At 37.8% G+C, this 27,493-nt stretch overlaps 1 protein-coding gene and 1 long non-coding RNA gene across 7 annotated transcripts in view; one reads left to right on the forward strand and one right to left on the reverse strand.

Moving 5' to 3' along the window:
* haao (3-hydroxyanthranilate 3,4-dioxygenase) overlaps nucleotides 1-16,484 on the forward strand; it is a 52,586-nt gene extending 36,102 nt beyond the window's left edge. The window contains exons 6-13 of one of the 6 annotated variants that reach the window (XR_007933210.1): nucleotides 190-279; nucleotides 1,568-1,611; nucleotides 1,943-2,088; nucleotides 2,733-2,801; nucleotides 2,948-3,030; nucleotides 14,127-14,241; nucleotides 15,308-16,152; nucleotides 16,256-16,484. Coding sequence is in view for 5 of the 6 variants with exons in the window: in XM_051917050.1 (XP_051773010.1) it covers nucleotides 190-279; nucleotides 1,568-1,611; nucleotides 1,943-2,202; nucleotides 2,309-2,449 (535 nt within the window). In the remaining variant the exon portion in view is untranslated. The other 5 variants (XM_051917048.1, XM_051917049.1, XM_051917047.1 and 2 more) reach the window with 5 other exon arrangements.
* LOC127524958 (uncharacterized) overlaps nucleotides 1-27,493 on the reverse strand; it is a 302,506-nt gene that overhangs the window by 124,342 nt on the left and 150,671 nt on the right. The window lies entirely within an intron of this gene.

The raw sequence follows: 27,493 nt of genomic DNA on the forward strand, positions 1-27,493 counted from the left end.
TCCCAGTCACATAAATCCTACATTATGTCTGCCATTCTCCTTACTACTCTCAAGTCTTCTCCAACATGCATTGGGATCAGTTACTTGTGATGTGACCTTAATTTGGACCATGATGCTATTGGATGCTAGATCGGGGAATAAACAATAAAAGATGTGTGTGATATTTGTTTTCCTTTTCCTTTACTCTAGGTACTTTGTGGCTAATAGTACAGATGTCTTGTTTGAACGTTGGTTCTACTGTGAGAACCTTGGAACCCAACTTGTTCCCATCATCAAAGAGTAAGTCACCATTGTGTCTCTTAAAGGGTTAGTTCACCCAAAAATGAAAATTATCCCATAATTTACTTACCCTCAAGCCGTCCTACTGTAGGTAAATATGACTTCAGGCAAACACAATCGGAGTTATATTAAAAATTTTCCTGGCTCTTCCAAGTTTAATAATGGGAGTGAATGGTACCGTAGATTTTGAAACCTAAACAAGTGCATCCAACCATCATAAAAAGTAATCCATACGGCTCCAGGGGGTTAATAAAGGCCTTCTGAGAGATGGTCCTCACTGCAGAACACGAGATCCAACTCCTCCCACTTTACATATCCCTAAACCTACCCATCTCTGCCCCCTTGATCTAAACCTGCATCTCCACCCCCTGGATCTAGATCGAAATCCTCCCACTTTACATATCGCTTAACCTACCCGTCTCCACCCCCTGGATCTTGTGTGTTCTGCAGTGAGGGGCTACTGCCTTCTGAAGCAAAGTGATGTGTTTTTGTAAGGAAAAAATAAATATTTATAACTTTAAACACCCTATCCGATGGAAGGGTGACTTCTGACCGACATATGACGTAGCTCCTCTTCTATCGAAATCCTCCTACATTTTTCTTTAAAACTTCTCGTTTTAGACTTCTAATTCGTGACTGTTTTGCTCTTTCCTCTGAGCTTCTGCGTTTGTCAATTCTTACCTGAGCTTATGCTACGCCTTTGTCATACGTTAACTCCGATTGTGTTTGGCTGAAAGAAGAAAGTCATATACACCTAAGATGGCCTGAGGGTGAGTAAATTATGGGATAATTTTAATTTTTGGGTGAACTAATCCTTTAATGAATCTAATTTTTGCTTTTACCCTCATGTTCTGTGGAAGTTTTTTTTTTATTTTTTATTATACACTAGGGGTGTGCAGCAAAGCCAATATTTATACTGTATCTGCATCTACAGAAATAGCAAAATTATTTGTATCTATAAAACCAGAAGCTTGTTTAAACTACATGAAAAACCCATTTTAAATGTAATTCTGTTCCTAAGTGATAACAAATATAAACACATATAGCAAATATACTTTGCATATAGGGATGTGCCGAATACCTTAAAATTACTTCAAAACAATTATTATATAATAGAAAAAAATATTCATTAGACTAAGTGACTATATATATTAGGCTTTAAATGAAAGTATAAATAAATAAAGTCCATGGGGTCCTTTCAGTCCCCTCAGTTCTTTTTTTATTTTATTTTTTTTAAGGGCAAATGCATGTAAGCATGAACAATAAGTTGCATTTGTGCATTTATCAGGTTTATGGAATCCAAACAGCACAAAACAGGAAAACCTGATCCAGGTAAATAGAGTTGTTCACTTTACTGTTTGTTGTGACTCATGCATGATGAAGCAATCCCTTTACATTTAACATGCCATTATTGTATAGTGCTGTTGTTCAGTGGTCTTCTGTAGAGATAACTTGTTCTTCTCTATATCTGAAGGTTTTGTGTAATATTAAGTGATGTCAGTGCCAAGCCTGACTCACATGGTACCTCAAACAAGATCAGACATAAAAAAAAGCACCAAACTGATTTTGTTAATATTAGGTATCTGTTGAACACTGTGGAAACTTGTATTTATTTCTTGTACTTAATAATTCTTTTTATCCAGTAACTGTTTAATTTTTGCAGCTGAACCCATCAAGCCAGCCCCATACCCACTCAACACTATGAATGTGATGACACCGTTCTGCTTTAGAGAGTGGGTGGAAAAGCAGAAGCCTGCCTTGGCCAGTGGTCAGCCGGTGGATATGTTTGGAGCAAAGTTTGAGACGGAGGTGAGGAGAAGGCGGCTAGCTAAACCAATCAGACCTACTTCCTGCAAGAGTCAGTCAGATGAGATCCTGGTCATTAATCAGATGTCTGACTATGAGCAATGTCCCATCAAAAAGGTATCGACATAAGTTAGGCAGATGGAGGGAGACAGAAACTGACTCAAACACTACAAGAACAGGAAATATAAATTGTGCAACTTGAACCTCAGTTCTTTCTTACTAGCTGCACACATTTCTGTCCTGTCCAATTCTGTCTAACACAAGGCAACAGTACCTGCAGGACATACAAGGTATTGATTTACAGATCATAAGTTTACGTACACCTTGCAGAATCTGCAAAATGTTAGTAATTGCAAATAAATAAGCATGTTGTTCCATGTTGTTGTTTTTTTATTAATGTTCCAGGATTTACCAATTGAGAAAGTGTTTTAAAGCAAGTCAAACCTATGTTTCATAGAAGTGTTACCAATTAAAAATTCAGCTATAATTGCCATTGAGCATTGCAACTTCTCGCAATAATTTTTCATCAAGTAGTATGACTCTACCTTTTACTATCTGTTATAGTAACATATAGCAATAAAAAGGTTTGGTCTAGAATCAAGATATGGCAGTGATGCATATGCTGACTTAGACTTTTTGTTTGTTAGACGCTACTCTTTGGTCCTGGGACATCTGAATCCTCTAGAAGACGAACTGATGGCTGGATTTGGCAGCTGGTAACATCTATTCTTCATATTGTTACAGAATTTCTTTATTTGTTTTTTTTTTTAAAGTTTATTCTTTTTATGTTCCCTCTGTTTTATATTTACTTGAGCTTTATACTTTCCTTCCCTTTTCCTACTTTTGATTGTGTTTTATGTAGGAGGGGTCCTCCAATGTCTTCATGAATGGCAAGGAGTACATCCTGTCTGCAGTGGATTGTCTGCTTATATTTGGAGAAACAGAGTGAGTGTGATGAGCATTTGTGTTACTAGGTTAATAAGTGTTAAAAGGGGTCATGAAATGCTGTTTCAGATTTTGTACCAAAAAAGGGTCTAATATTTGAAAAAAACATTATAATTTTCCATCCTTATTTACACTCTCTGTGAAAAAAACACTCAATTTCAAGGGGCATTACCTCAGCAGAAATGGAAGTAAATGCCCACTGTTGTGATTGCTTCATTGCACCATATCCATCCCCTCCTTTACTGCATGCAGAGGTGGGTAGAGTATCCAAAAACTGTACTCAAGTAAAAGTACAAGTACTTATAGAAATATTTACTCAAAGTAAAAGTGAAAGTAATAATCTTAACAGTTACTTGAGTAAGAGTAAAAAAGTATCCAATGAAAAAACCATATATATATATATATATATATATATATTATAAACAACAATACAATAGCATGTTATTATTTAGATATTTAAATTATTATCATAATTAGATATCTTTGCAACAAACATAGAAGAGACAAGCATTATTTCTGGCATCTGTAGCCCAAATATCATTGCATGTCTTTTGCTTTGTATATTAATAACATATACAGCTACAATTGAAAGAAGAAAGAGAGAAAACTCTTTACATGTGCTCGCGCTCATAACCGCTGAACACAAACAATGATCAAATACACACTGACAGATCTTCTTCTGTCTGTTCTCCAGAATGTAATCAAATGTATATTTCAGCAGGCGCATGTAAACTGGTTAACTGTGTCTACGCAAAGGCGTTTATTTTCAAGACGAACAGGTCGCCGGTGTCGTGCCGAAAATTGATCGTCTGCCGAAAACTGATTGCATACCTTTAAATGACCAATAAAACCCATTAAATGCAGATTTACACCTGCCGAAAAGTGATTACAGCCTCTATTTATGGACTGAACTGTTCTTTCTGCCTCAAAATGACTTGATTTCATTCATGGCTGCTATATTTGACAGATAATAGCTCATTCAGTCAATTTTACCTGTTGAAATACCTTTAAATGGCCAATACAACCCATAAAATACAGATTTACACCTGCCGAAAAGTGATTACAGCCTCTTTTTATGGACTGAACTGTTCTTTCTGGCTCAAAATGACTTGATTTCATTCTTGGTTGTTATATTTGAAAGATTATAGCTCATTCAGTCATTTTTACCTGTTGTAATACCTTTAAATGACCAATAAAACCTATTAAATGCAGATTTACACCTGCCGAAAAGTGATTGCAGCCTCTATTTATTGAGTGAACTGTTCTTTCTGCCTCAAAATGACTTGATTTCATTCAGGGCTGCTATATTTGACAGATAATAGCTCATTCAGTCATTTTTACCTGTTGAAATACCTTTAAATGGCCAATACAACCCATAAAATACAGATTTACACCTGCCGAAAAGTGATTACAGCCTCTATTTATGGACTGAATTGTTCTTTCTGCCTCAAAATGACTTGATTTCATTCATGAGGGTTATATTTGACAGATAATAGCTCATTCAGTCATTTTTACCTATTGTAATACCTTTAAATGGTCAATAAAACCCATTAAATGCAGATTTACACCTGCTGAAAAGTGATTACAGCCTCTATTTATTGACTGAACTGTTATTTCTGCCTCAAAATGACTTGATTTCATTCATGAGGGTTATATTTGATAGATTCTAGCTCATTCAGTCATTTTTACCTGTTGAAATACCTTTAAATGGCCAATAAAACCCCTTAAATGCAGATTTACACCTGCCGAAAAGTGATTACAGCCTCTACTTATTGACTGAACTGTTCTTTCTGCCTCAAAATGACTTGATTTCATTCATGAGGGTTATATTTGACAGATAATATTCAGTCATTTTGTACCTGTTGAAATACTTTTAAATGACTGAATGAGCTATTATCTGTCAAATATAACAACCAAGAATGAAATCAAGTCATTTTGAGGCAGAAAGGACAGTTTACTCAATAAATAGAGGCTGTAATCAAATCGGACTGAATCGTTCCAAACAGTTCACATCTCCAGTAAGCAAACACCAATCCACAAATTACTAAAGTTACTCACTTTTTGACGTGCCTGACACTACCTCTCTAAATAAACCAACATCCTGGAGCTATACAGTTACTCCAACAGTACACTGACTTTACCTGCTGTAAAGAGAAAACTGATGATCACCAGTTTTCGGGTTACCAGTACACAACCGAGAACTGCTTCTTTCGGACATGTCCAATTTGAGAACCGATGAGCTGATGATACTGCGCATGCGTGTAATTTTTCAAGCGAACGAAAAGCATGTTGGTCAAGTTTTGTTGAACATCGGAAAGTGTGATAATATAAAACACTTAATTCAAAATACAAAAAGTGTATTGTGCTTTTCCAAATACACCATAACCTAATAGCATACAAAATACTGTACATAATATTGTACTTTTTCTATAATAATGTTATTTAAAAAGCAATATAGTAAAAGTTGTGCAGTTGTGCTTTCAAGTTAATTTTTTTTTAAAGATAGGAAACAATTAATTCCCTTTCGAAAGGGAACTCGCTCTGAGTTTGCTTACGCTATGGGGAACGTCACACGTGACCCGGTGTCTGAAAGCCAACTATCCAACAACTCTAAACCCTATTGGCTGGCGACAGCCTATGACATAATATGGCACGACCCGGAAGTATAAAAGGAGCGCCTGGAGAAACAGACAGTATCTTTTCGTCTTTCGGGTCTGTTCTGTCTGATCGCGACTATATCGACTCCGGTAAGGGATTCTTTAATATGCCTTACAAACGTTTAAGAGAGTGTGTTTATCTGTGTCCCAGCTTTTGACACTTGATATACACATTTCTGGGCGTTTTCTGTCTGGGAGAGGAGCGCGCATTTACAGTGCTTGAGGGCGCTGTCTGTGTGTTTTTCCGTTATTTACTGTGAGCGTCTTCCTATCGGGACGCTCCGTTCTCGTTCGGCACTCTTCTCGAGGGAAGAGGTGTCCGCATCTGTGCTTGGTGATTCTGGCCCTGTTTGTGTTGAGGCAAAACGGTGGCTTCAATCATAGGGCTCGCAGGTGAGCTCGTTGGGAAGTTTGAGAAAGTTGTATTCTCTCTCAACTTCCCCGGGGCTGACGAGGATGAGTTGTTGGATGACGATGACGTCCGTGTTTGATGGCATCGCGTCCGGCAGTGCGCGCTATTCTGGCTGCTGTATATGCGGAGCTGCTGGTGTTTTTGGGACGCGCTTTTTGGCGGGCTGCAGCTGCCGTGAGAGCGCGTTAAGAAAGGGGCCGCGCGCGGACGGGTCGATGAGCGGTTCCTTTCTGTCCATAAACGCTGCAGCTCCCATAAACTTTCCATTCCTTCCAGATCTCCGCGTTTGAGATCGGGAGGGCATGGAAAAACCCCTAGCTGTTCAGATTTGTATCTGAGCCCAGACAGACGGGAGGAGGAAGAAGCGAGAGTGAGATGGGTGATTGATTGTAAACACTGTTGCGTTTGTAATCGATTCACCAGCTATATAGGGCGATTTATATCTACCCTTTCCTCTTCTTCTTTCACCTCCTATATATATATAGAGAGAGAGAGAGAGTTCCGCTGAGCAGCTGAGCAGCAGCAAGAAAATGAGCTCCTGATTTTTTAGTTTTAATGTTGTTTTAAGATAAGACAGACATTCAGTTTTGATACATTTCAAGAATACAAGACTTCTACAACTTATCAACTACAAAAAAAAAGTTTAAATTAATCAAGAAAAATCAGCAGAAGACAAAGAAGACAACCAGCTGACAGTAGGCCAAAAGGTCTTACAACTGCCACAGAGAGAAAAGAAGAACTCTCAGAGTGAGTACAGATATACTACATGAGATCTGCAATCAACTGCTATATTTTGGGAAAATATTTGCCTAGAAACTGTTTTTTGAACAAATTAAGCTACAATATAAGGCCTAACTCCAGTGGATATCTGCATATTCATAAAACAACAACAACAAACTGTCAGCAACTGTCAGAATATTTGAACAATGACAGAATCAATCCCCATAACATACCCATCTAAAGCTACCAATGAGATCTTAAAGAAAAGACATAAAGAAAAGCTCCTCAAGGACAAACCAGAAACACTGTACTCAGACTTATACAAGAACGGAGGGGTCAGTAACATCATATTTTATACAGAAGACCCAGAAGCCTGGCACTCAGCGATCAGACATCATTACCCCACAGTAATCAGAAAGGGCATCAGTAATGGATGGAAACTGCAGATCAAGGAGGAGGATTCAGATTCAGATGTCATGATAACAGTTAATTTATACAAAAATGGGACTGTAATGATTCAGGGCAATCTGAAACAATTTGAAAAGGACTTCCTCCAAATTAAAGGAAAAGCTCAGCTGAACAAGATCAGCCCTAATACACTGAAACAGGCAGAAGACACCTCCACCTCCACCCATCAATCCACAAATGAGCAGTACAGGGATGACAGTGAGGAGATCTTCCTTCTACACAGCATCATCAACGACATGAAAGAGAAGTTCAGAGAGATGGAACTGGAACTGGTGCAGCTAAGAGAAGAGGTGCATGGAGTAGCGCAGGAGACTGATCGAATAGAAAGAAAAGAGGATTACAGGAAAGAAATAGCAATGCTAAAGAAAGACATTCAGGAACTGAAAAAACAGAGAGAAGAATACAACAAACAAGTGTCTGTAATGAGAGAAGAGATGAGAGGACTGAGAGAGGACAGAGAGTCCTACAGAAAACAACTGCCAGCTTTGGAGAAGCAGCTGACACAGAGAGGAGAACAGCAGAACTTAGAGGAGACCCCTTCTCCTTCTCCTCCCACCACAGCCATCAACCCCAGCAGCCTTCCTCCATCTGACTCCTACAGTCAAACACAGTCTCAGATTGTACTCCTCATGGACTCGAATGGCAAGTTTGTTGATGAAAATAAACTGTTCCCGAGAAAAAATGTCAAGAAAATATGGTGCCCAAACACACAGAAGGCCCTGGAGCTCTTGTGTGAAGAACAGCTGGGTTCCCCCAGCCATATTATCATCCACACTGGCACCAATGACCTGAGAGCTCAACAAGAGAGAGTAGCTACAGCTCTCATAAATGTAACAGAGAAGGCATCCTCCAACTTCCCCAACTCCAAAATTATCCTCTCCACCCTGTTACTGCGCTCTGATTTCCACCCAGACACCATCAGGCATATAAATGCAAGAGTATCCAGAGACTGTGCCCTAAAGCCCAACGTATACCTGGCTCAGCACCCCACTCTGAATCTCAGCAGTCTTTACGACCATGTCCATCTCCACAGAAGGGCAGTCCCCATCTTTACAAAAACCCTGAAGGACATCACACTGGACCGCAACTCCAACACACAACAGCGATCACATGGACACCCCATAGAGCCACTACAGGGACACCCTTCAAATCACCGCCCCCTCCACCACTTCAACTCTGAGCAGAGAAACCCAATAAGAGGCTCTATGTTTCCTCCTGGAAAACCTCACATGACCAGGCCTGCAGCCTCCTCGCCTTCTCATTCACATGAACATCAGCAGGAACAGCACTCGGACAGCCAGAGCTACGCTGAAGCAGTCAGCCGATCACTGATCCAATCCAACACCAGCACAGTCGACAGCCAGCAGGCCTCATCTTCATCCAGAGACCTCAGAAACATCCAGCACATGCTGACTCTGTTGTGCTCTCACCTCATGGGTTAGTGACTCAGAAGAGGAAGAAAAAAAAAAAAAAAAGAAAGAAAGAAAGAAATGTACTCTGTGTGTGTGTGTGTGTGTGTGTGTGCGTGTGCGTGCGTGTGTGCGTGTGTGTGTATGCGCATTATGTTTCTTTTATTTATATATTTATTTTAAAAGGGATTCTTAGAAATCTCATTTTATTTAATATATTCTTGGGAAAAATATAATAAGAATATGATATTTATTTTATGTATTTTACTTTAATTCTCAATTTGTTTTAAATATATTCTTAGATGCATCATAATATTTAATATATTCTTCTTGATATGTCAATTCAACAATATACTGATGTTTGTCTTGTTTTGAAATAACAAAAACAGTTAAATAATGGACTCGTATTCCTTAAAAATCACATGTTGGAATATTCAAGGACTAAGGTCCTCCATTTTTGGTATTAAGAGCCAACATTCAGACTTCAAAAAAGGAATCCAGAACTCTGACATTATAATACTACAAGAAACATGGAATATAAAAGATTTGTCCACTGGCTGCCCAACTGGATTTAGAGAAATAGTCCTACCATCATCCAAACTAAGAGGGGTGACTCAGGGCAGAGACTCGGGGGGAATGCTGATATGGTACCGAACAGAACTCATAGACTCAATCAAATCTATAAAAACCGGACAATTTTACATTTGGTTAAAAATCCAAAAAGACACTGTCTCCACAGACCGTCACATATTCTTGTGTGCTACATATTTACCCCCGACTGAATCTCCCTATTACAATGAAGAAACCTTCTCCATTCTACAAGATGAGATCTGCCATTTCCAGACAAAAGGAAATGTGTTAATATGTGGCGATTTAAATGCTAGAACTGGAATTGAACCAGACTTTGTCAACACACAGGGAGACAAATATATTACAAACTCCAGCCACCCTCTGCCCTCATACCACCTCAGAAATAACTATGACAAATTCACAAACAAAAGTGGAAAAAGCCTACTAGAACTCTGTCAATCACTGGGTCTATATATAATAAACGGTCGCATTCGGGGAGACTCTTTTGGCTGTTATACCTTTAATTCATTTCTGGGCAACAGTACTGTAGATTATTTCATTACAGACATTGACCCAGTGCATCTAAGAGCATTCACAGTCAGCCCTCAAACACCTCTGTCAGACCACTGTAAAATTACATTATATCTAAAACGAACTCAAACTAATGAATCACACAGACAGCCCTCTCATTTACTAAAGCTGAAACAATCATACAAGTGGACAAAAAACAGCACAGAAAATGATCAAAGTGCAATAGAAAGTCAAACTATCAAATTATTATTGGACAAATTTATAATTAACACATATCCACAAAATAAAATAGGCATAAATCTGGCACTACATGACATCACCAACATATTCCACCAATCAGCATCCATGTGCAATTTGAAAAAATCATCAAAAATGAAACCAAAAAACACCAACGAAAAGTGGTTTGACAGTGAGTGTAAAAGTATTAGAACAACAGTACGAAATCTTTCCAATCGAAAACACAGAGACCCAGACAATCAAGAACTCCGCCATCAATATCATGAAGCTCTTAAAGTCTACAAACAAACTCTAGGAGCAAAAAAGGAAGAGCATACAGAACAATTATTTCAAGCAATTGAGGAGTCAATAAATACCAGTAACTTCTGGAACAATTGGAACACTCTCTATAGACCACAACAGGAAGAATTGGCCATTCAAAATGGGAACATATGGAGGACACACTTTGAAAATCTGTACAAAACAACCAAAACAAATCCTGCTCAAAATGAAATAAAAACCAAATTAGAAATCCTGAAAGAAAAAATTAAAGACAATCAGAATCCCCTGGACTTCCCAATTACAATAAACGAGCTAACAGATAGACTACATGCATTAAAACCCAACAAGGCATGTGGCATTGATGGAATATTAAATGAAATGATCAAATACACCAATGACAAATTCAAGACCGCAATAATCAAATTATTCAACATTGTTTTGAGTGTAGGATATTTCCCAGACACCTGGAATCAAGGCCTGATTACACCAATCCTTAAACAAGGAGACAAATTTGAGCCAAACAATTACAGAGGCATATGTGTCAATAGCAACCTGGGGAAAATAATATGAGATTGCAGAACTTTCTCAAAACCCACAAAATCCTGGATAAAAGTCAAATTGGATTCCTGCCCAAGCACAGAACATCTGACCATATTTACACCCTCCACACGATCATTAACAAACATGTATACCAAAACAAAACCAAAGTCTTTGCTTGCTTTGTTGACTTTGAAAAGGCTTTCGATTCAATCTGGCATGAAGGACTCTTCCTAAAACTACTGGAAAATGGGATTGGAGGGAAAACATTTGATTTGATCAGCACCATGTATAAAAACAATACATGTGCTGTAAAAATAGGGAATAAACGGACAGAATTTTTCTCCCAACAACGAGGAGTCCGTCAAGGTTGCCCATTGAGCCCCACACTATTTAACATTTATATAAACGAATTAGCCAAAGCATTAAATAATTCGACTGCCCCCGGCCCAACCCTGACTGAATCAGAAATCAAATGTCTCCTCTTTGCAGATGATTTAGTCATTCTGTCAAAAACAAAAGAGGGACTACAACAACTCCTCGACATCATAGAGACATTTAGTCAAACATGGGCTCTTAAAATTAACCTAGTAAAGACAAAAATAATGATTTTTCAAAACAGATCCAGGTGTAGGGAAAATAGATACACCTTTAGAGCAGGAAACCAGGTCCTCCAACACGCCTACGAATACACCTATCTGGGACTAAAACTGAGTTCAACAGGGAATTTAAATCTGGCTGTGAAAGAGCTGAGAGCAAAAGCAATGAGAGTCTTCTACATGATTAAAAATACAATTCGACATGAAATTCCAATCCAAACCTGGCTGAAAATCCTAAAAGCAATAATTGAACCAATTGCTCTATATGGCAGTGAGGTATGGGGACCCCTAAAAACCAAAGATTTCTCAAAATGGGAAAAAGAAGAAATTGAAACTCTGCATACTCAAATTTGTAAAAGCATCTTAAAAGTAAACAGAGCGACACCAAACAACTCATGTAGAGCTGAATTAGGACAATACCCTTTATTGATAACCATCCAAAAAAGAGCTCTAAAATTCTACCAACACCTTAAATACAGTGATCCAAACTCATACCAGGCAGAAGCTCTACAGTGTCAGGAGCAAAACCTGATCAGGAGTGCCCTATCACAGCTGGTGCTGAAACTACAGCCAAACCTACACAGCACAATCCGGCCCAAACAAATTGTTCAATTGCAAAAACAAAATTACATCAACTATTGGAAAGATGCCACTAAATTACAAAAAAAGATGGAACTCTATTTACAACTAAAAAGAGACTACAAACCAGCAGAATATCTTAGCTGTGTTAAAGAACATAAAGTTAGAAAGACCCTAACCAGATACAGGCTGAGTGATCATAGCCTAGCTATAGAGAGAGGACGGCACAGGCAGAGATGGCAGCCGCGAGAGCAGAGACTGTGTTCACTGTGCTCTCAGAGAGAGGTGGAGACGGAGGAACACTTCCTGCTGCACTGTGACCACTATCTCAGTATTCGATCGGACTATTTCACTAAATTCCAGCTACTAGAACCAAAATTTATGGCATCTTCAAATACAGAAAAAATAAATCATATTCTAGGAGAAAACAGCAAATTGATTGCAACAGCAGCAAAATACGTAACAGCTTGCCACAATCTAAGAGAGACAGCAACCAGTGGACAAAACTAGAATCAGAAATATTCTTAATGTTTGTACAGTTTTTTTTTTATTATTATTTTTTTTTTTATTGTTGTTATTTCTTGTACGTATATTTATATGTTTATGCATTATATAATCATTATTTGTTCATTGTAATGGCCACTGCTTTGGCAATACTGTGTAAGTCATGCCAATAAAGCAAATTTGAATTTGAATTTGAGAAAAGGATACAGAGAGAGAGAGAGAGAGAGAGAGAGAGAGAGAGAGAGAGAGAGAGAAAAGGAGAGAGAGAGAAAAGGAGAGAGAGAGAGAGAAAAGGAGAGAGAGAGAGAGAGAGAGAGAAAAGGAGAGAGAGAGAGAGAGAGAGAGAGAGAAAAGGAGAGAGAGAGAGAGAGAGAGAGAGAGAGAAAAGGAGAAAGAGCAAACAACCAGATCCAACACACGCACATTATAGTAAACACATTGAATACGTCCTTGGACGTAACAAGACTCATTTATTTACCTTATAACTGTAAAACTTTGTTTACACATCACTGCCTGTATATGTGTTTGGATGCTTTAGATGCAAAACTAAATTGTAAGAAACATTTCAGATTATAATGATGTTTTAGTAGACTGAAGTTATGATTACTAACTTTATATATTTGAATGTGTTAAGTGTTTTTTCATCCCGGCCCGCGATAGACAACGTCATCGCGGATGACGTCATTATGTCGTAGTGTAAAAGAACCGGTGAACCGTTTTTTTCAACCTGTTTATTGAATCGAACTGTCCGAAAGAACCGGTTCGCGGAAAAGAACCAAACTTCCCATCACTAGTGAGAATGAGAAACCACTTCAGACGATTCAGTGCGTGCAGGGAACTGAACAAATCATTCAAACTGATTCGCGAACCAGACAGTTTTACCATCTTGTTTGATCAAGTCTTTGAACAGAATCGACTCAAAAGAGCGATTCATTTGTAAATGGGGCATTGTTCATGAAAAAAAGAGACAGCGCGCTTGGAATAAAATATGCATTTCTTAACATGTACAGTATTGCATTAAAATAAAGTAACGAGAGGAATTGTTCATTACAAGTTTTATTTTTCATTACAAATGTACTCAAGTTAAAGTAAAAGTACCCACATTTAAATCTACTCTAAAAATTACAAATTTTCCAAAAAACTACTCAAGTAAATGTAACGAAGTAAATGTACTACGTTACTACCCACCTCTGACTGCATGTCATGTGTTTTGATACTTGAGAGGGCAAGCGATGTGATATATGGCTTTATGTTTGAGCCCAAGCTCAGAACACATCTCTTGGTTATGACAGGGCATGTTGAGGAAAATCGTGACAATTCTCCCAATTTCAAATCCTGGCATTCAGAAGGGTAGAAAATGGATTCCATAACTGGGGAGTTAGTTTTGAGTTCTGAAACTTGCAGTATGTTTTTATTGTAGTGTAACCTCTTATATGCGTGAATATCAAGGACATTTTGATTCTCCATTTCATGACCCCTTAAAGTGACAGAACTGTTTGCAAGGGATGGTAAATCTCAGTGACAGGAAACCAAATGAGCAAGTATTTATGTCAGTGTGAATGATAGCAACTGTTTGGTTAATACCACTATGTTTGTGTGTGGTCTTCTTTAGGTATCAGTGGAAACGGTCACAGGATTGTGTTGCTTTGTATGTTGCTCAAGACCCAGACAGGAAGAGACCTTACTGAGACACATAAAGGCATAAGATCCCTTGTTTAGGGCAAAATGTATGAACTTTATAACTTCAAATTCTTTCCAATGTACAGCTTTTATTGTAAACGCTTATGTATCCACCACATTATATTTGAAATAATCATCATATTCACACATTAGACAAATAAACATACATTCCTTGTATTAGGCCTTAAATAATAATAATAAAAATCTCTCAAGAAACTAATCTTTTAAATTTTCTTATAAATTTAAACACTCTATACATGCAAAGGTGCAAGTCGATAATAAACCTTTGAAAAGGTTCTTGAATAAAATTTATGTAATTAAGTCTCCATCATAATCAGTAGTATTCTTTAATTTTATTTTATTAAAAATACCAAATGCATAATATATTTTCTATTCTATCAATCCAATATTAATTCCCTGAATGTAAGCATTAGATAAGACTGACTGACTGTAGTGTAGTTAGGTTGAGCTGTTTACTGTGGAATCAGAAATCTTAAATGGCACGGTACTGTAAAATTTTGGTACCTGACAATAATTTGCTTCTATGTTGCACAGTATTTCATAAAGCATAAAAGCAAAGGTAGTGTTAGGTGGGAGGCTTAAGTTAGCTAGTATATTTGGCAGCTAGCCAGCACACTTGGCCACATTGTGAGAGAAATGGAGGATGAAATGTAAGATGCAGTTCAATGCCCCCAAGCCTGAAAAGCAGGGCTGTAGAAGTAAAATACATCATAACAAAGCAAACGAAAAATGTGAAGCTGTGGACCTGACAGTTTTATTTCAGTGGTTCTGTGAGGCTGTTTATATCAAGTGTTAGCGTCAGTTCTGGCAGGTCACATCAGTCAAGCTTGCATCAGTTGACTCCCAGGTGACTCGCGTCAACCTATAGGAATACGACGCCTATCACAGCATTCATATATAAGCTCCTCAGTATTATCAGCAGCTATCGCATTTCTCAGGAGAAAATTACCCTCCTCCATCCCTAGCTCCTCCTCTCGTCAGTCAGGATTTGGCTTATGATTCCCTTGAATCAGACTAATTCTTGAAATATGTGCATGTTAAATTATTACATTAATGATATCTGCATATGTTGGTTCTGTTCTGTTACCCTAGGGGTGGTTATTGCTGCTCTCCCTGCTCTTATCCATGCTAGGCGGCCCAGAACAAAACCATACCACCAATACAAACTCTATGCATTATCAATCATATTTGACGATAGTGGTCCTTACAGAATTGTTACCTAAAGCCTGGGATACACTGCACAATTTTCGGCTGTCCCAGATGAAAGAATGCCATCGTGATACAATCGTGGCGATTTCTGTGATCATGGCTTTTACTCGGTGGTCCTATGTCGTACAGTGAGAGAGGTTCAAAGACGGCCATTTTCCCGGGCTTGTGACCAAAGATAGCTTACGATAATTTTCTGACAGTGTCAGAAATTCAGCATGATCAACGCACAGTGTGTTTGCTGCTACGACCCATGTCTACTGACCAGCCAATAAAAATGCGACATGAAATCGAGACATGGCACTAAAATTTAAAACTGCTTACATCAAGCTCTTTTCACCTTCTTCTTTTGCCGCTTCCTTTTTTTTTTAGCACACATAAAAACTACAACTGCCAAAGTGTGATTCAGCATGGTCTTTTTGTTTACCACTAGCACATGCTGATGAAGTTTTATTCTTATATAGAAAGTCAATAAGTGTCATCATCGTACAGTCTACATGCATGCATGTCATACCCAAGTTTAATAGATCTATGTCGCACAGTGTGATTTGTAATGATCTTATAGGATTGCTAAAATCGTGCAGTGTATCCCGGGCTTAAGGTAACAATGCTGAAATATCAGAGCGGAGGGCTGTTTCACAAAAGACGCTAAGAAAAGTGGGGATTAAACTCCAACACCTGACTTGAATGAACCTAACAAATAAGTTGGGGCTAAAGCAGTTTCGTAAAAGGTAATTGAAATCCCACTAATTTGATCCAGGTTTACCTAATTGCGCGCTGTCATGGCCGCTGCTCTTTGCTCCTCTTTTGCCATGTATTGTGCTCTCTCTACAGGTGCGCTGCAGTGCTACGGGGGTAATCAGGTGGATTGGTTACACCGGTGCACAGGTGTGCCCCTGTCTAGAAAAGCATCCTGGCTTGCTTTCATGAGGCGGGCGATTTCTCCTTACATCGATCCCTGGCTAGGACCAAGGCAGAAACTGGCACTGTCACATGCTTTGAAAGGCTTTGCAGCCGAAATTTTGTGATTAAAAATTTAAATAAATTTGTTTTTGAAAATGCAGCTCTCGCTCCTCCCTCTTTTCTTCAGATCAAAGATCAAAGATAACTTATGATCATTTTCTGACAATGTAAACTGTAAACAGAAACTTTAATAATCCAAACAGGTATGATCCAACAGAGAAGCAAGCAACACAACCATAATAGAAACAAGACCAGACAAAGACACACTTCTTCTTTTTCTTCTTCTTCTTTTTCTTCTTCTTCTTCTTCTTAGTTTTATGGCAGATTGCAACCATGGCTTATCAGGTGCATACCGCCACCTACTGTATCGGAGTATGTAGCATGGATATGAATCTACTTTTACAAAAAAAAAATAAAAATTATCTAAATCCTATAATACATCCCTGTATCCTTTAACCCCTTCTCCTGTTGTTCCCAAAACACCTTCAAGGTTCCATTTCCTTCCAATCTGAATTATCTTTTGCTTTAATCTATTCCTCTCTTCCCTATATTTCCTACAATGTAACAGTATATGTTCTGCATTTTCTGTGATTTTACATTCTATACATTCATCTGATTTACATTTACCTAACAAAAACAATGTTTTATTTAACCCTGTATGGTCAAACCTCAGTTTGGTTAAAACAGACTCCTCCCTTCTTTTCCTTCCATTAATACCCTGTGCATTAATACATTTCTGTATTAAAAGGTGTAGGAGTGTTAAAAAAAGATATTGTTTAATCTATATTCCTCTGATTTAGCCTTTGTTACCCATCCAAAGCCATTACCTTTAAAAGAGTTATACTCCCAACATTCATGAATAACACTATTTGTAGGGTTTTCATTTCCACATCCACGTAATCGACACCAGTATGTAAGCATAAGTTTATCTCTTCTCAGTTCTAAGGGCACTTCTCCTAATTCTACTTGAAATGCTTTAGTTGGTGTTGATCTCATAGCACCAGAACAAATCCTCAAAGCTTTATTAATAACTCTCTCCATTTTCATTAAATGTGTTTTAGCTGCTGCTCCGTACACAAAGCATCCTTAATCTAACGTTGACCTCATTAAAGCCCTATAAATGTACATCAGTGATTGTTTATCTGCTCCCCAATCTTTCCCAGCTAATGCTCTCATTAAGTTTATAACTTTTTTACATTTTGATTCCACCTTTTCTATATGTATTTTCCATGTTCCTTTTTGATCTAACCACATACCCAAATATTTAAAACATTCTACCATTTCCATATTGTGGCCATATAACTTCAAGTTCTGTTTGTCTATCCCTTTTTTCTTGGTTAATAACATATAGCAGGATTTACTTGGAGAGAGCTTAAAGCCCCAATTATATGACCATTGCTCTACTTTACTTATTGCTTCCTTGATTTTATATATCACACCTATGGGATCTCATCCTCTTACCCAAATGGCCCCATCGTCTGCATACAAAGCTGACCCAACTCTTCTATCTAAATTCATAAAAATATCATTAATCATAACATCAAATAAAACTGGACTTATGACGCTTCCTTGTGGAATTCCATTAGTAATTTCATATTCCTCTGATACTTCTGATCCTACTTTAACTCTAAATCTTCTTTCTGATAAAAAAATCTAAAACCCAATTATAGAACCTACCTTTTATTCCAATTTTATTTAATTTAATTAATAACCCTTCCCTCCACATAGAGTCATAAGCCTTTTCAATATCAAAAAATACAATATTCATTAATTGTTTCATTTTAAATGTTTTCTCTATCTCATTGCTTACTTTCACAACAGCATCCACTGTAGAATGTCCTTTTCTGAAACCACTTTGATATGGTGCAAATAAACCTCTGTGTTCAAGGAAATAATTAAGTCTTCTTACCAAGATCTTCTCCATCCACTTGCATAGGTGGGATGTTAGAGCGATGGGTCTGTAATTACCAGCGTTGTTAGGATCCTTTCCAGGTTTTTTAAAAGGCAATATTAATGCACTCTTCCAATTTTTTGGCATTTTGCCTTATTCCTAAATCTTATTAAATAGATATAATATTATCTCTAATACTTTTTCCGGTAATTTTTGAAACATAACATAGCTCAGTTGATCTTCTCCTGTAGCAGTATTTCTGATACCATTTAATACTGTCACTAACTCATTCATATTGATTGCTTCATCCATAGTATTTTCCATGTTATCTTTTTTAATAAGCACATCCCTATTTTCATTTAAAATCTTTTCTTTATTTTGTCTATGAATATCATCTAAATGATCTCCACTATGCACACTGGCAAACTTCTTTCTTAACATATTTGCCTTTTCCTTATCTGTTATTGCCATTATTCCTTGATCCTCTAATACTGGTGTTTTAACATACACTTTATTCCCACTCATTTTCTTCAGCATTGATCATATTTCTCCTATTTGAACTTCTGTCCCAATAGTTGAACAGTAACTCCTCCATGCATTTCGTTTACTATTTTTAATTTCTCTTCGAGCTTGAGCCTTTTTCCTCTGATAAATAATAATATTTTCCTGATTCAAGTTATTTCTTAATATTCTCAGAGCTTTATTTCGTTCTTTTATAATTTCTGTACATTTATCATTCCACCATGGAACCATTTTCCTTTTCCCTCCAACTGTCTTGAGTGGTATGCTATTCAAAGCAGCATTTAATATTAATTGTGATACTTCAGATGCACATTTCTCAATATCACCTTCCATTACAATTAAAACTGTTGATTCACTACATATTTCTATAAATTTTTGCCAGTCAGCTTTTGTAAAATCCCATTTCTTATGCCTAGGCCTTTCTTGAATATCTATTTCAACATTTAATGAGCATATTATTGGAAAGTGGTCACTCCCAATACTTGTACTGTCTTTTATATTCCACTCACAAGAATTTGCCAGATTATTAGAAACTAAGGTGAGATCAATACAAGACAATGTGTTGGAACGTATGTCAATTCTTGTACCATTTCCATTATTTAGACAAACTAACTGCCTAACATCCATCAATTCTTCCACTACTTCCCCATTATTATCAGTGTGTTTACTTTCCAAAGACTATTGTGTGCATTGAAGTCACCACACCATATTTCTTTCCTTTTTCCTTGTCTCATAATTGTCAAGTCAAGTCAAGTCACCTTTATTTATATAGTGCTTTTTACAATGCAGATTGTGTCAAAGCAGCTTTACAGTGATAAATGGTATATAATTTTGGCTGCACAGCAGCTCTTAAAGAAAATGCTGTCAATGTAGGCAGATGCAAAGCACTGTTGAATATCATATGTCAAATGTCAAGTGTCCCCAACTAAGCAAGCCAAAGGCGACAGCGGCAAGGAACCCAAACTCCAACAGGTGACATCAGGTGGCAAACAGGTGGCAAATAGGTGTTAAAATGGAGAAAAAAAACCTTGGGAGAAACCAGGCTTAGTCGGGGGGCCAGTTCTCCTCTGGCAAACAGTGCTTTGTTACGATTCAGGTAGCTATCATAAGCCCGATAGGATCGCAGCATTCAAAGTATTTATTCCAGTTCAATCCAGTTCAATCCATCGTATTCATCACGCCGGTATGGACGGTTTGTTGAGGAACTGTGCCACTGGCTGTCGTGTCGATGAGGCCTTCACAATGGATGATCTAGTTGATTCAATCTCTGCCAACACTTCAGGGGTGCGTTGTGGTCATGTCAAGGCGTAGGTCCTCAATCTCACCTGGATACGGCCTGGATCCGGTTGACTACGGTAAACCTCAGGATAAACAGAAAGATTAATATTAGCGTAGATGCCATTCTTCTTCTGATGTAATGAGTACATCTGGTGTTATAGGAAGTGTTCCCGGTTCCGGCTGACCTAATTTATGCAGCCTAATAATCCTTTAACGGATTTGAAAAAATAAATTGATAATGTGTTATGTGTATGCCAGGCTAAAGAGATGCGTTTTTAGTCTAGATTTAAACTGACAGAGTGTGTCTGCTTCCCGAACAATGCTAGGAAGATTGTTCCAAAGTTTAGGTGCCAAATAGGAGAAGGATCTACCGCCTGCAGTTGATTTTGATATTCTAGGTATTATCAGCTGGCCTGAATTCTGAGATCGCAATAGACGTGAAGGACTATAATGCATTAAGAGCTCGCTTAGGTACTGGGGAGCTAAACCATTTAGTGCTTTGTAAGTAATTAGCAAGATTTTAAAATCTATACGATGTTTAACAGGAAGCCAATGCAGTGTTGACAGAACTGGGCTAATATGGTCATACTTCCTAGTTGTAGTAAGAACTCTAGCTGCTGCATTTTGTACGAGCTGTAGTTTGTTTAACAGGCGAGCAGAACAACCACCCAGTAGAGCATTACAGTAATCTAGCCTTGAGGTCATGAACGCATGAACTAACTGTTCTGCATTTGTCATTGAGAGCATATGTCGTAGTTTAGATATATTTTTAAGATGGAAGAATGCGGTTTTACAGATGCTAGAAACATGGCCTTCAAATGAAAGATTGGTATCAAAGAGTACACCCAGGTTCCTAACTGACGATGAAGACTTAACAGAGCAGCCATCAAGTGTTAGACAGTATTCTAGGTTATTACGTGAAGAAGTATGTCCTCTAATACATCTAGACTTAATGATTTACATGGGTTATAAAGGTTGACTACTACCAAATTCCAATCTGATTTGTATACTTCTATAATTACACATTCTATTTCTATTGAGGTTGCTATTCTTTTAAATGATATCCCATCCCTTACAAATGTTGCACAACCTCCCCCCTGATTTCCTTCTCTATCAAACCTGACAGACTCATATCCAGGTATAATAAAATCAAGGTGAGGCCGAAGCCAAGTTTCTTGAATGCAAACAATATCAGGTTTGACTTCAGATTCTGATAGAAACTTTTTAAATTCTTGTCCATTTGAAATCAGGCTTCTAGCGTTCCATTGCAAGAGGTGGAATACCATTATAAGATTAAATACCACTCTGAGATCCCCCATCATTATTATTAGCACTCAACATACTATGTATATCTTCAGCTTTAACATCTTTGATGCCTAGAAACTCCTCTGCAGCTTCCACCACTGTCTTGATTCTATCGCTTTTTCTTTCTTGCCGGGTTGCAACATTAACAACTTTGCACATAAAAGCTATAAAAGTTCTCTTTTCCACAATCAAGGTGTTCTCCTCAACTTTACATTTATGATTGCATGGTTGCTTTAGAGGTGCTGGCCTTCCTGGCTGACATCTCCTTATGTCTGAGTTCTGGGGTACTACATACCTTGTATTGTCATTAAAGTTCTCTTGATATTCTATTGGTCTATGTTGTTTGTTTTCATAATTGCCAATACCCTTTAAGGCCTCTGCATATGTCACCTTATTCATGACCTTGTATCTTTGTACTTCTTTAGCTTGTTTCTGTACTACACATCCAGCATATGCAGCACTATGCTCCCCACCACAGTTGCAACATTGTAGTTTAGCATCCTTTTTACATTTACCATAGTCATGTTCTGCTCCACATTTCACACATCTTTGTCTCCATTTACACTGTTGTGCTGTGTGCCCCATTCTCTGACATTTGAAGCACCTTAACGGTTGTGGAATGTATTCCCTCACTTTGTATTTGATCCAACCCATTTGAACTTCAGTAGGCATTATCTTTTCAAAAACAAGAAGTACAGTCATGCTATCTGATTTAACACCACCTTTATTAATTTGGAATCTTTTGGCTTCAATTACATTCCCACCTTGTATCGCATTCTTCACATCCTCCATGGACATTTCCAGAGGCACATTTGATATCACTCCTCTTACCTTTGCTGCCATTCCTGGTACATGAACTTTAATCTTTCCACCACCAAGGTTACTCATTTTCAGAATCTTCTCCTGCTGTTTCTTATTTACTGCTGAAATTAGAATTCTTCTATTATTCAGCAATTTAGCATATTTAATTTTCCCAATTTCCTTCTCAATTGCTTTAGTTACATGAACTGGATGAAAGTGACCTTTATCATTACTAAGCGTAATAATGACTTTCCACTCTTCCTGTTTATCATCATCTAACCAACTACTTCCATTAGGTTTAGCTCTGATCTTTTTGGTAGTTTGTCTTGGAGTACTCTCTCCTCCACTACTCGCTTCAGACCATGCTTTTTTCCTTGCCTTTTTAGTTTGGTAAACCTCCATATCTGAAGGCCACCTGTCATCATTACCATCTGAATCAAAATCCATTGCTACACTCACGATACAGTTTGATTACAATCCACCGTCTCTTCATCCACCTCCCGACAGCAGCGATCACTTCCTTCCTTCCGCACGACTGAACCGACCAACAGCTTCCGCCTCACTATCCAAAGACACACTAACAGAAATGAACTTATATACACAGACGATTAACTCAAATGATTAACAGCTGTGGTGATTAGTGCAGTGTCCATGGTGACAGATTGTGGAGGGAAAATAGAACAAAGGAACACATGTGACTAATGAAAACAAACAAACTGAATGTCCATGTGGTTTGAGGGTGTGATATATATACAAGATAGACCTACATTTCTTACACAGACTTATTGTCACAATCCCAGTTCTGTCTTTTGTTTTGTATGGACTGTTGCACCACACTAACTGTTGCACTTCACCCCAGACTACATTTCCCATCATCCATTGCACTGATTACACACACGGCTGTAGCCAATCACACACCCTACATAAGCCATGGACTTCCTCTCTCTCATGGCCGAGTATCGTTTAGTGTTTATGCTGTTTAGCGTAGCTATTTTACGGAGCCTGTTCCCAGTCCTTGTTTGAGTTTCTAGTTCTAGTCAAAGTCTAGTCACATCTAGTCATGTCTTTTTTTCTGATTGCCTGTTTCCTGATTACCTGCCTGTCTTGGACTTCTCTCTTGCCTTGCCCTTTGGACTCTGTTTGCACCTCTCTTGGACTATTGCCTGTTTCCCCTGGACTATTCTTTAGCCTAGCCCTCCTGGATGCTGTTTGCCACAGAACGACCACGCTTGTTCCTGGATTACTCTTCTGTCTTGCCCTTTAAATATCTGAATGCCATTGTCAGACCCTTGCCTGTTTTTGCCTATGTTTTGGAATAAAGCATATATATATATATATATATATATAACAATGTTAACATAAACATTTGATATATAATATAATATAATTGAACACGTTCGTAGGTCTATATTGTATCATTTATCACTGTAGCCTTATTTAAGTTGATTTTCTATACTGTATATTTATTTTTGGACTGATAGTGGTTAATAAAGTCAAATAATTGTATGTGAGGGAGTCAGCGATAATACCATTGCATTCCTATTGGACAGTGTTAGAGGAGCTCAGCTTAGCCTGACAGTTAGCCTGCCCTGGACCAGGTTAGTTTGCCAGCATAAGTTGCCAGAGTAACTGAGTTTAAACTATTTTAAGTTTGTTTTATGAAACAGAATCCACCGACAATAAGACTGACTAACCAAAATAAGCCTGGCTTGTATTCTAATCTTATTTTATGAAACAGCCCTCTGGTTTCATACCAAAGCCAGAATTTTTGTATTGAGCCAACTATTCTTTATTATACATATAATTTATTATTATTATTATTATTATTATTATTATTAATATTATTATTATTATTTGCAATTTCCTGGCATTCAAATTGAGCTTTATCTTTGTTTCTAGGGACTTTCAATAAAGTCTTCATTAAAGAGTTAAAAGCCATGAACCAAACCAAACAGCTATAAGGTAAATAATAACACTACAAACTTTGATTTGAAGCAAAAAGTATTTAAAACTACAATCCCAAGCATTGCAAATTACATAATGGAATTAAAAATAACATAAATATAAAACTATTCATTTAAAGATGTTGATTGTGTATACAGAAACAACATATTGCATTGCAAAATATGCATATACAAATAGTTAAGCAGAGTGTCTGTAGTGTGTGGGAGTGGCAAGTGCTTTGTGGGAGTGGATGGGCACTAAAGAGATCTTTTGCTACAATGACCTTGTTTCAGTTCTCTAATTAGTGAAGATTTCTTTTAAGAAACATAGTTTTCACCAGGAATTCTGCTATTATAAAGGATTATTTAAAAAATAAGTTGAAATAATGCAAACTGATGGCTTCAGTAAAAGCATATACCAGCGATTAACAACCTTTTAACTCACAGTAGGTCTGTCTCGAAAAGTTCATAAGTTATTTATTTAAATTTCCCTTTAGAGACAATGAATGGGATTTTGGCTTCCAGAACCCGGCTGTTGCACTCTATTAGCACTGTAGCATTTACAGGCCTACTAAACACTCTATTCCAATACAGAGTCAAAGATTTATAAAATGTTTCTGTTCAACAGTTTATGTGTGCAGTGAGTTATCTTTTTATACACTCAGCTTTTATCTATAGCCGTATCTTCAGAGTGTTCCTAATAACATGTTTTTCAGCTATAAGTGCCGCCAACGCCCAGGGAACAGCATATTCAAGTGTGACCAGACCTATGAAGTTAAACCTAAATTCTGAATAGTCCCAAGGACATGCCCCAAAAAGCCTGAGCAGATACCCCCAGCTAAATTCCCATAGATAGATGAAGAGAGTGTAGACAGTCAGCCTGACTGGTAGTGGGCAGTGTTTCTGCTGCAGCGTCACACTTAGACCTTCTATGCAGAAGATGGCAGAGCTGTATATAAGGAGTGCCCAAAGGCTTGTGTGTCCTGCTAGTCTGTGGTCATGGGTGTAGTACCAATCCCAGGATGCTGTGAATGCCACCTCACAGAGGCACCCATGTAGAGCGTAAATGTACAGTCTAGTGAGAGGTGAGAGGGGTGAGGGTGTGATCTGCTTAGAGATGTCTGTGTTGGCACCAGTGTCTGCAACAACAGAAGAAAGCCTTTTGTTAATCAATGTATAATTGATTTTACTTTGTATTATTAACCAGTAGGTAAATGTTTGACACAATAAAGGTTTGGAGAATTTGCAAAACAATCCAGACAGCTTTATGTACTCCTCAATATAACACACATTAGTGAAGCACACTAGTTCCATAATCTTCTTAATTATTGAAAGTATGGGCACACCACTTAGTACACACTCAGTCAATAAGAACTAGTGTTCATTTACTTTATATTGCAAGACCCACTCTATTCCAAAACCTCGTGATCTGCTTATGCAGGCAGCATTAGAAAAAGCTAATGATATGAGAAATCAAAATTTGACATACAGTGCCCTCCACTAATATTGGCACCCTTGGTAAATATGAGCAAAGGTGGCTGTGAAAATAAATCTGCATTGTTTACCCTTTTGATCTTTCATTCAAAAAATTCACAAAATTCTAACCTTTCATTTAAGGAAAACATTTGAAGTGGGGGAAAAATCTCATTATGAAATAAATGTGTTTCCCTAGTTCACGTTGGCCACAATTATTGGCATCCAATTATTGCAACGTCCTTTTCCCAAGATAACAGCTCTGAGTCTTCACCTATAATGCCTGATGAGTTTGGAGAACACCTGACAAGAGATCAGAGACCATTCCTTCATGCAGAATCTCTACAGATCCTTCAGATTCCCAGCTCCATGTTGGTGCTTCTTCTCTTCAGTTCACTTCACTCATTTCCTTTGGGGTTCAGGTCAGGGGACTAGGACGGCCATGGCAGAAGTATCTGGTGGGTTTGCTGCAAAAAAGCTCTTTTTTTTAGTTTCATCTGACCATAGAAGCCGGAGAGTCTTTGGCCACTCAAACTTTCCTCCTCATCGCGCATTAGGACGATTTAGACACATGTCCTCTTCCAGGCAGATTTGTAACATCTTTCGCTGATTGGAACTTCTTAAATATTATTGCCCTGATGGTGGAAATGGGGATTTTCAATGCTTTAGCTATTTTCTTACAGCCATTTTCTATTTTGTGAAGCTCAACAATCTTTTGCTGCACATCAGAACTATATTCTTTGGTTTTTCTCATTGTGATGAATGATTAAGGGAATTTGGCCTTTGTGTTTCCTCATGTTTATACTCCTGTGGAACAGGAAGTCATGGCTGGACAATTTCATGTTCATGATCACCCTTGTGTGCTAAAAATGTAAATATGAACGAGAATATACTTCAAAGATATTTTACTCATAAGAATTTCTAGGGGTGCCAATAATTGTGGCCAACATGTATTGGAGAATAACATTTATTTCATAATGTGAGTTTCCCCCCACTTTCAATTGTTTTACTTCAATGAAATTTTAGAATTTTGTGAATTTTTTGAATGAAAGATCAAAAGGATAAACAATGCAGATTTATTTTCACAGCCACCTTTGCTCATATTTACTAAGGGTGCCAATATTTGTGGAGGGCACTGTATAAGAGGTTTTTTGTAGCTTTAAAACATCCTGTAGGTTTCACAGCTTAAAACGTCCTCTTTGTTATAAACAAAAGCATTTACACTATATGGGCAAACAGTGTTTAGACACCTGACCATTACACCAACTGTAATTACATTGCATTCTAAATACATAGAATGGCTGTTTTAACTTTGCAGCTATAACAGCTTCCACTCTTCTGGGAAGACTTTCCATAAAATTTTGGAGTATTTCTGTGGGAATTTTTGCCCATGCATCGAGTAGAGCATTTGTGAGGTCAGGCACTGATGTTGGATGAGAAGGCCTTTTGGAAGGTCATCCCAAATGCGCTCGAACGGGTTGAGGGGTTGAGGTGTGCGGGCCAATCAAGTTCTTCCACACCAAACTCATTCAACCATGGACCTTGCTTTATGGCACAGTCATGCTGGAGTAGAAAAGGTCCTTTCCCAAACTGTTCCCGCAAAGTTGGAAGCATAGCATTGTCCAAAATGTCTTGGTATGCTGAAGCATTAAGTTTTCCCTTCACTAGAAGAAAGGGGCCTAGCTCAACCCCTGAAAAATGCCCATATCATTATCTCTTCTAAGTCCACTAAAGGAGAGAGAGCATTTTCACATTTGCTTCCTAAACTCTGGAATAGCCTTCCTGATAACGTTCCGGGCTCAGACTCAATCTCCCAGTTTAAATCTAGATTAAAGACGTATCTCTTTGCCAAGGAATCACATAATGCATCTCATAACCCTGTACTCCAGTTTATCA

This window comes from Ctenopharyngodon idella, chromosome 13 (assembly GCF_019924925.1).
Source record: "Ctenopharyngodon idella isolate HZGC_01 chromosome 13, HZGC01, whole genome shotgun sequence".
Classification (NCBI taxonomy): domain Eukaryota; kingdom Metazoa; phylum Chordata; class Actinopteri; order Cypriniformes; family Xenocyprididae; genus Ctenopharyngodon; species Ctenopharyngodon idella.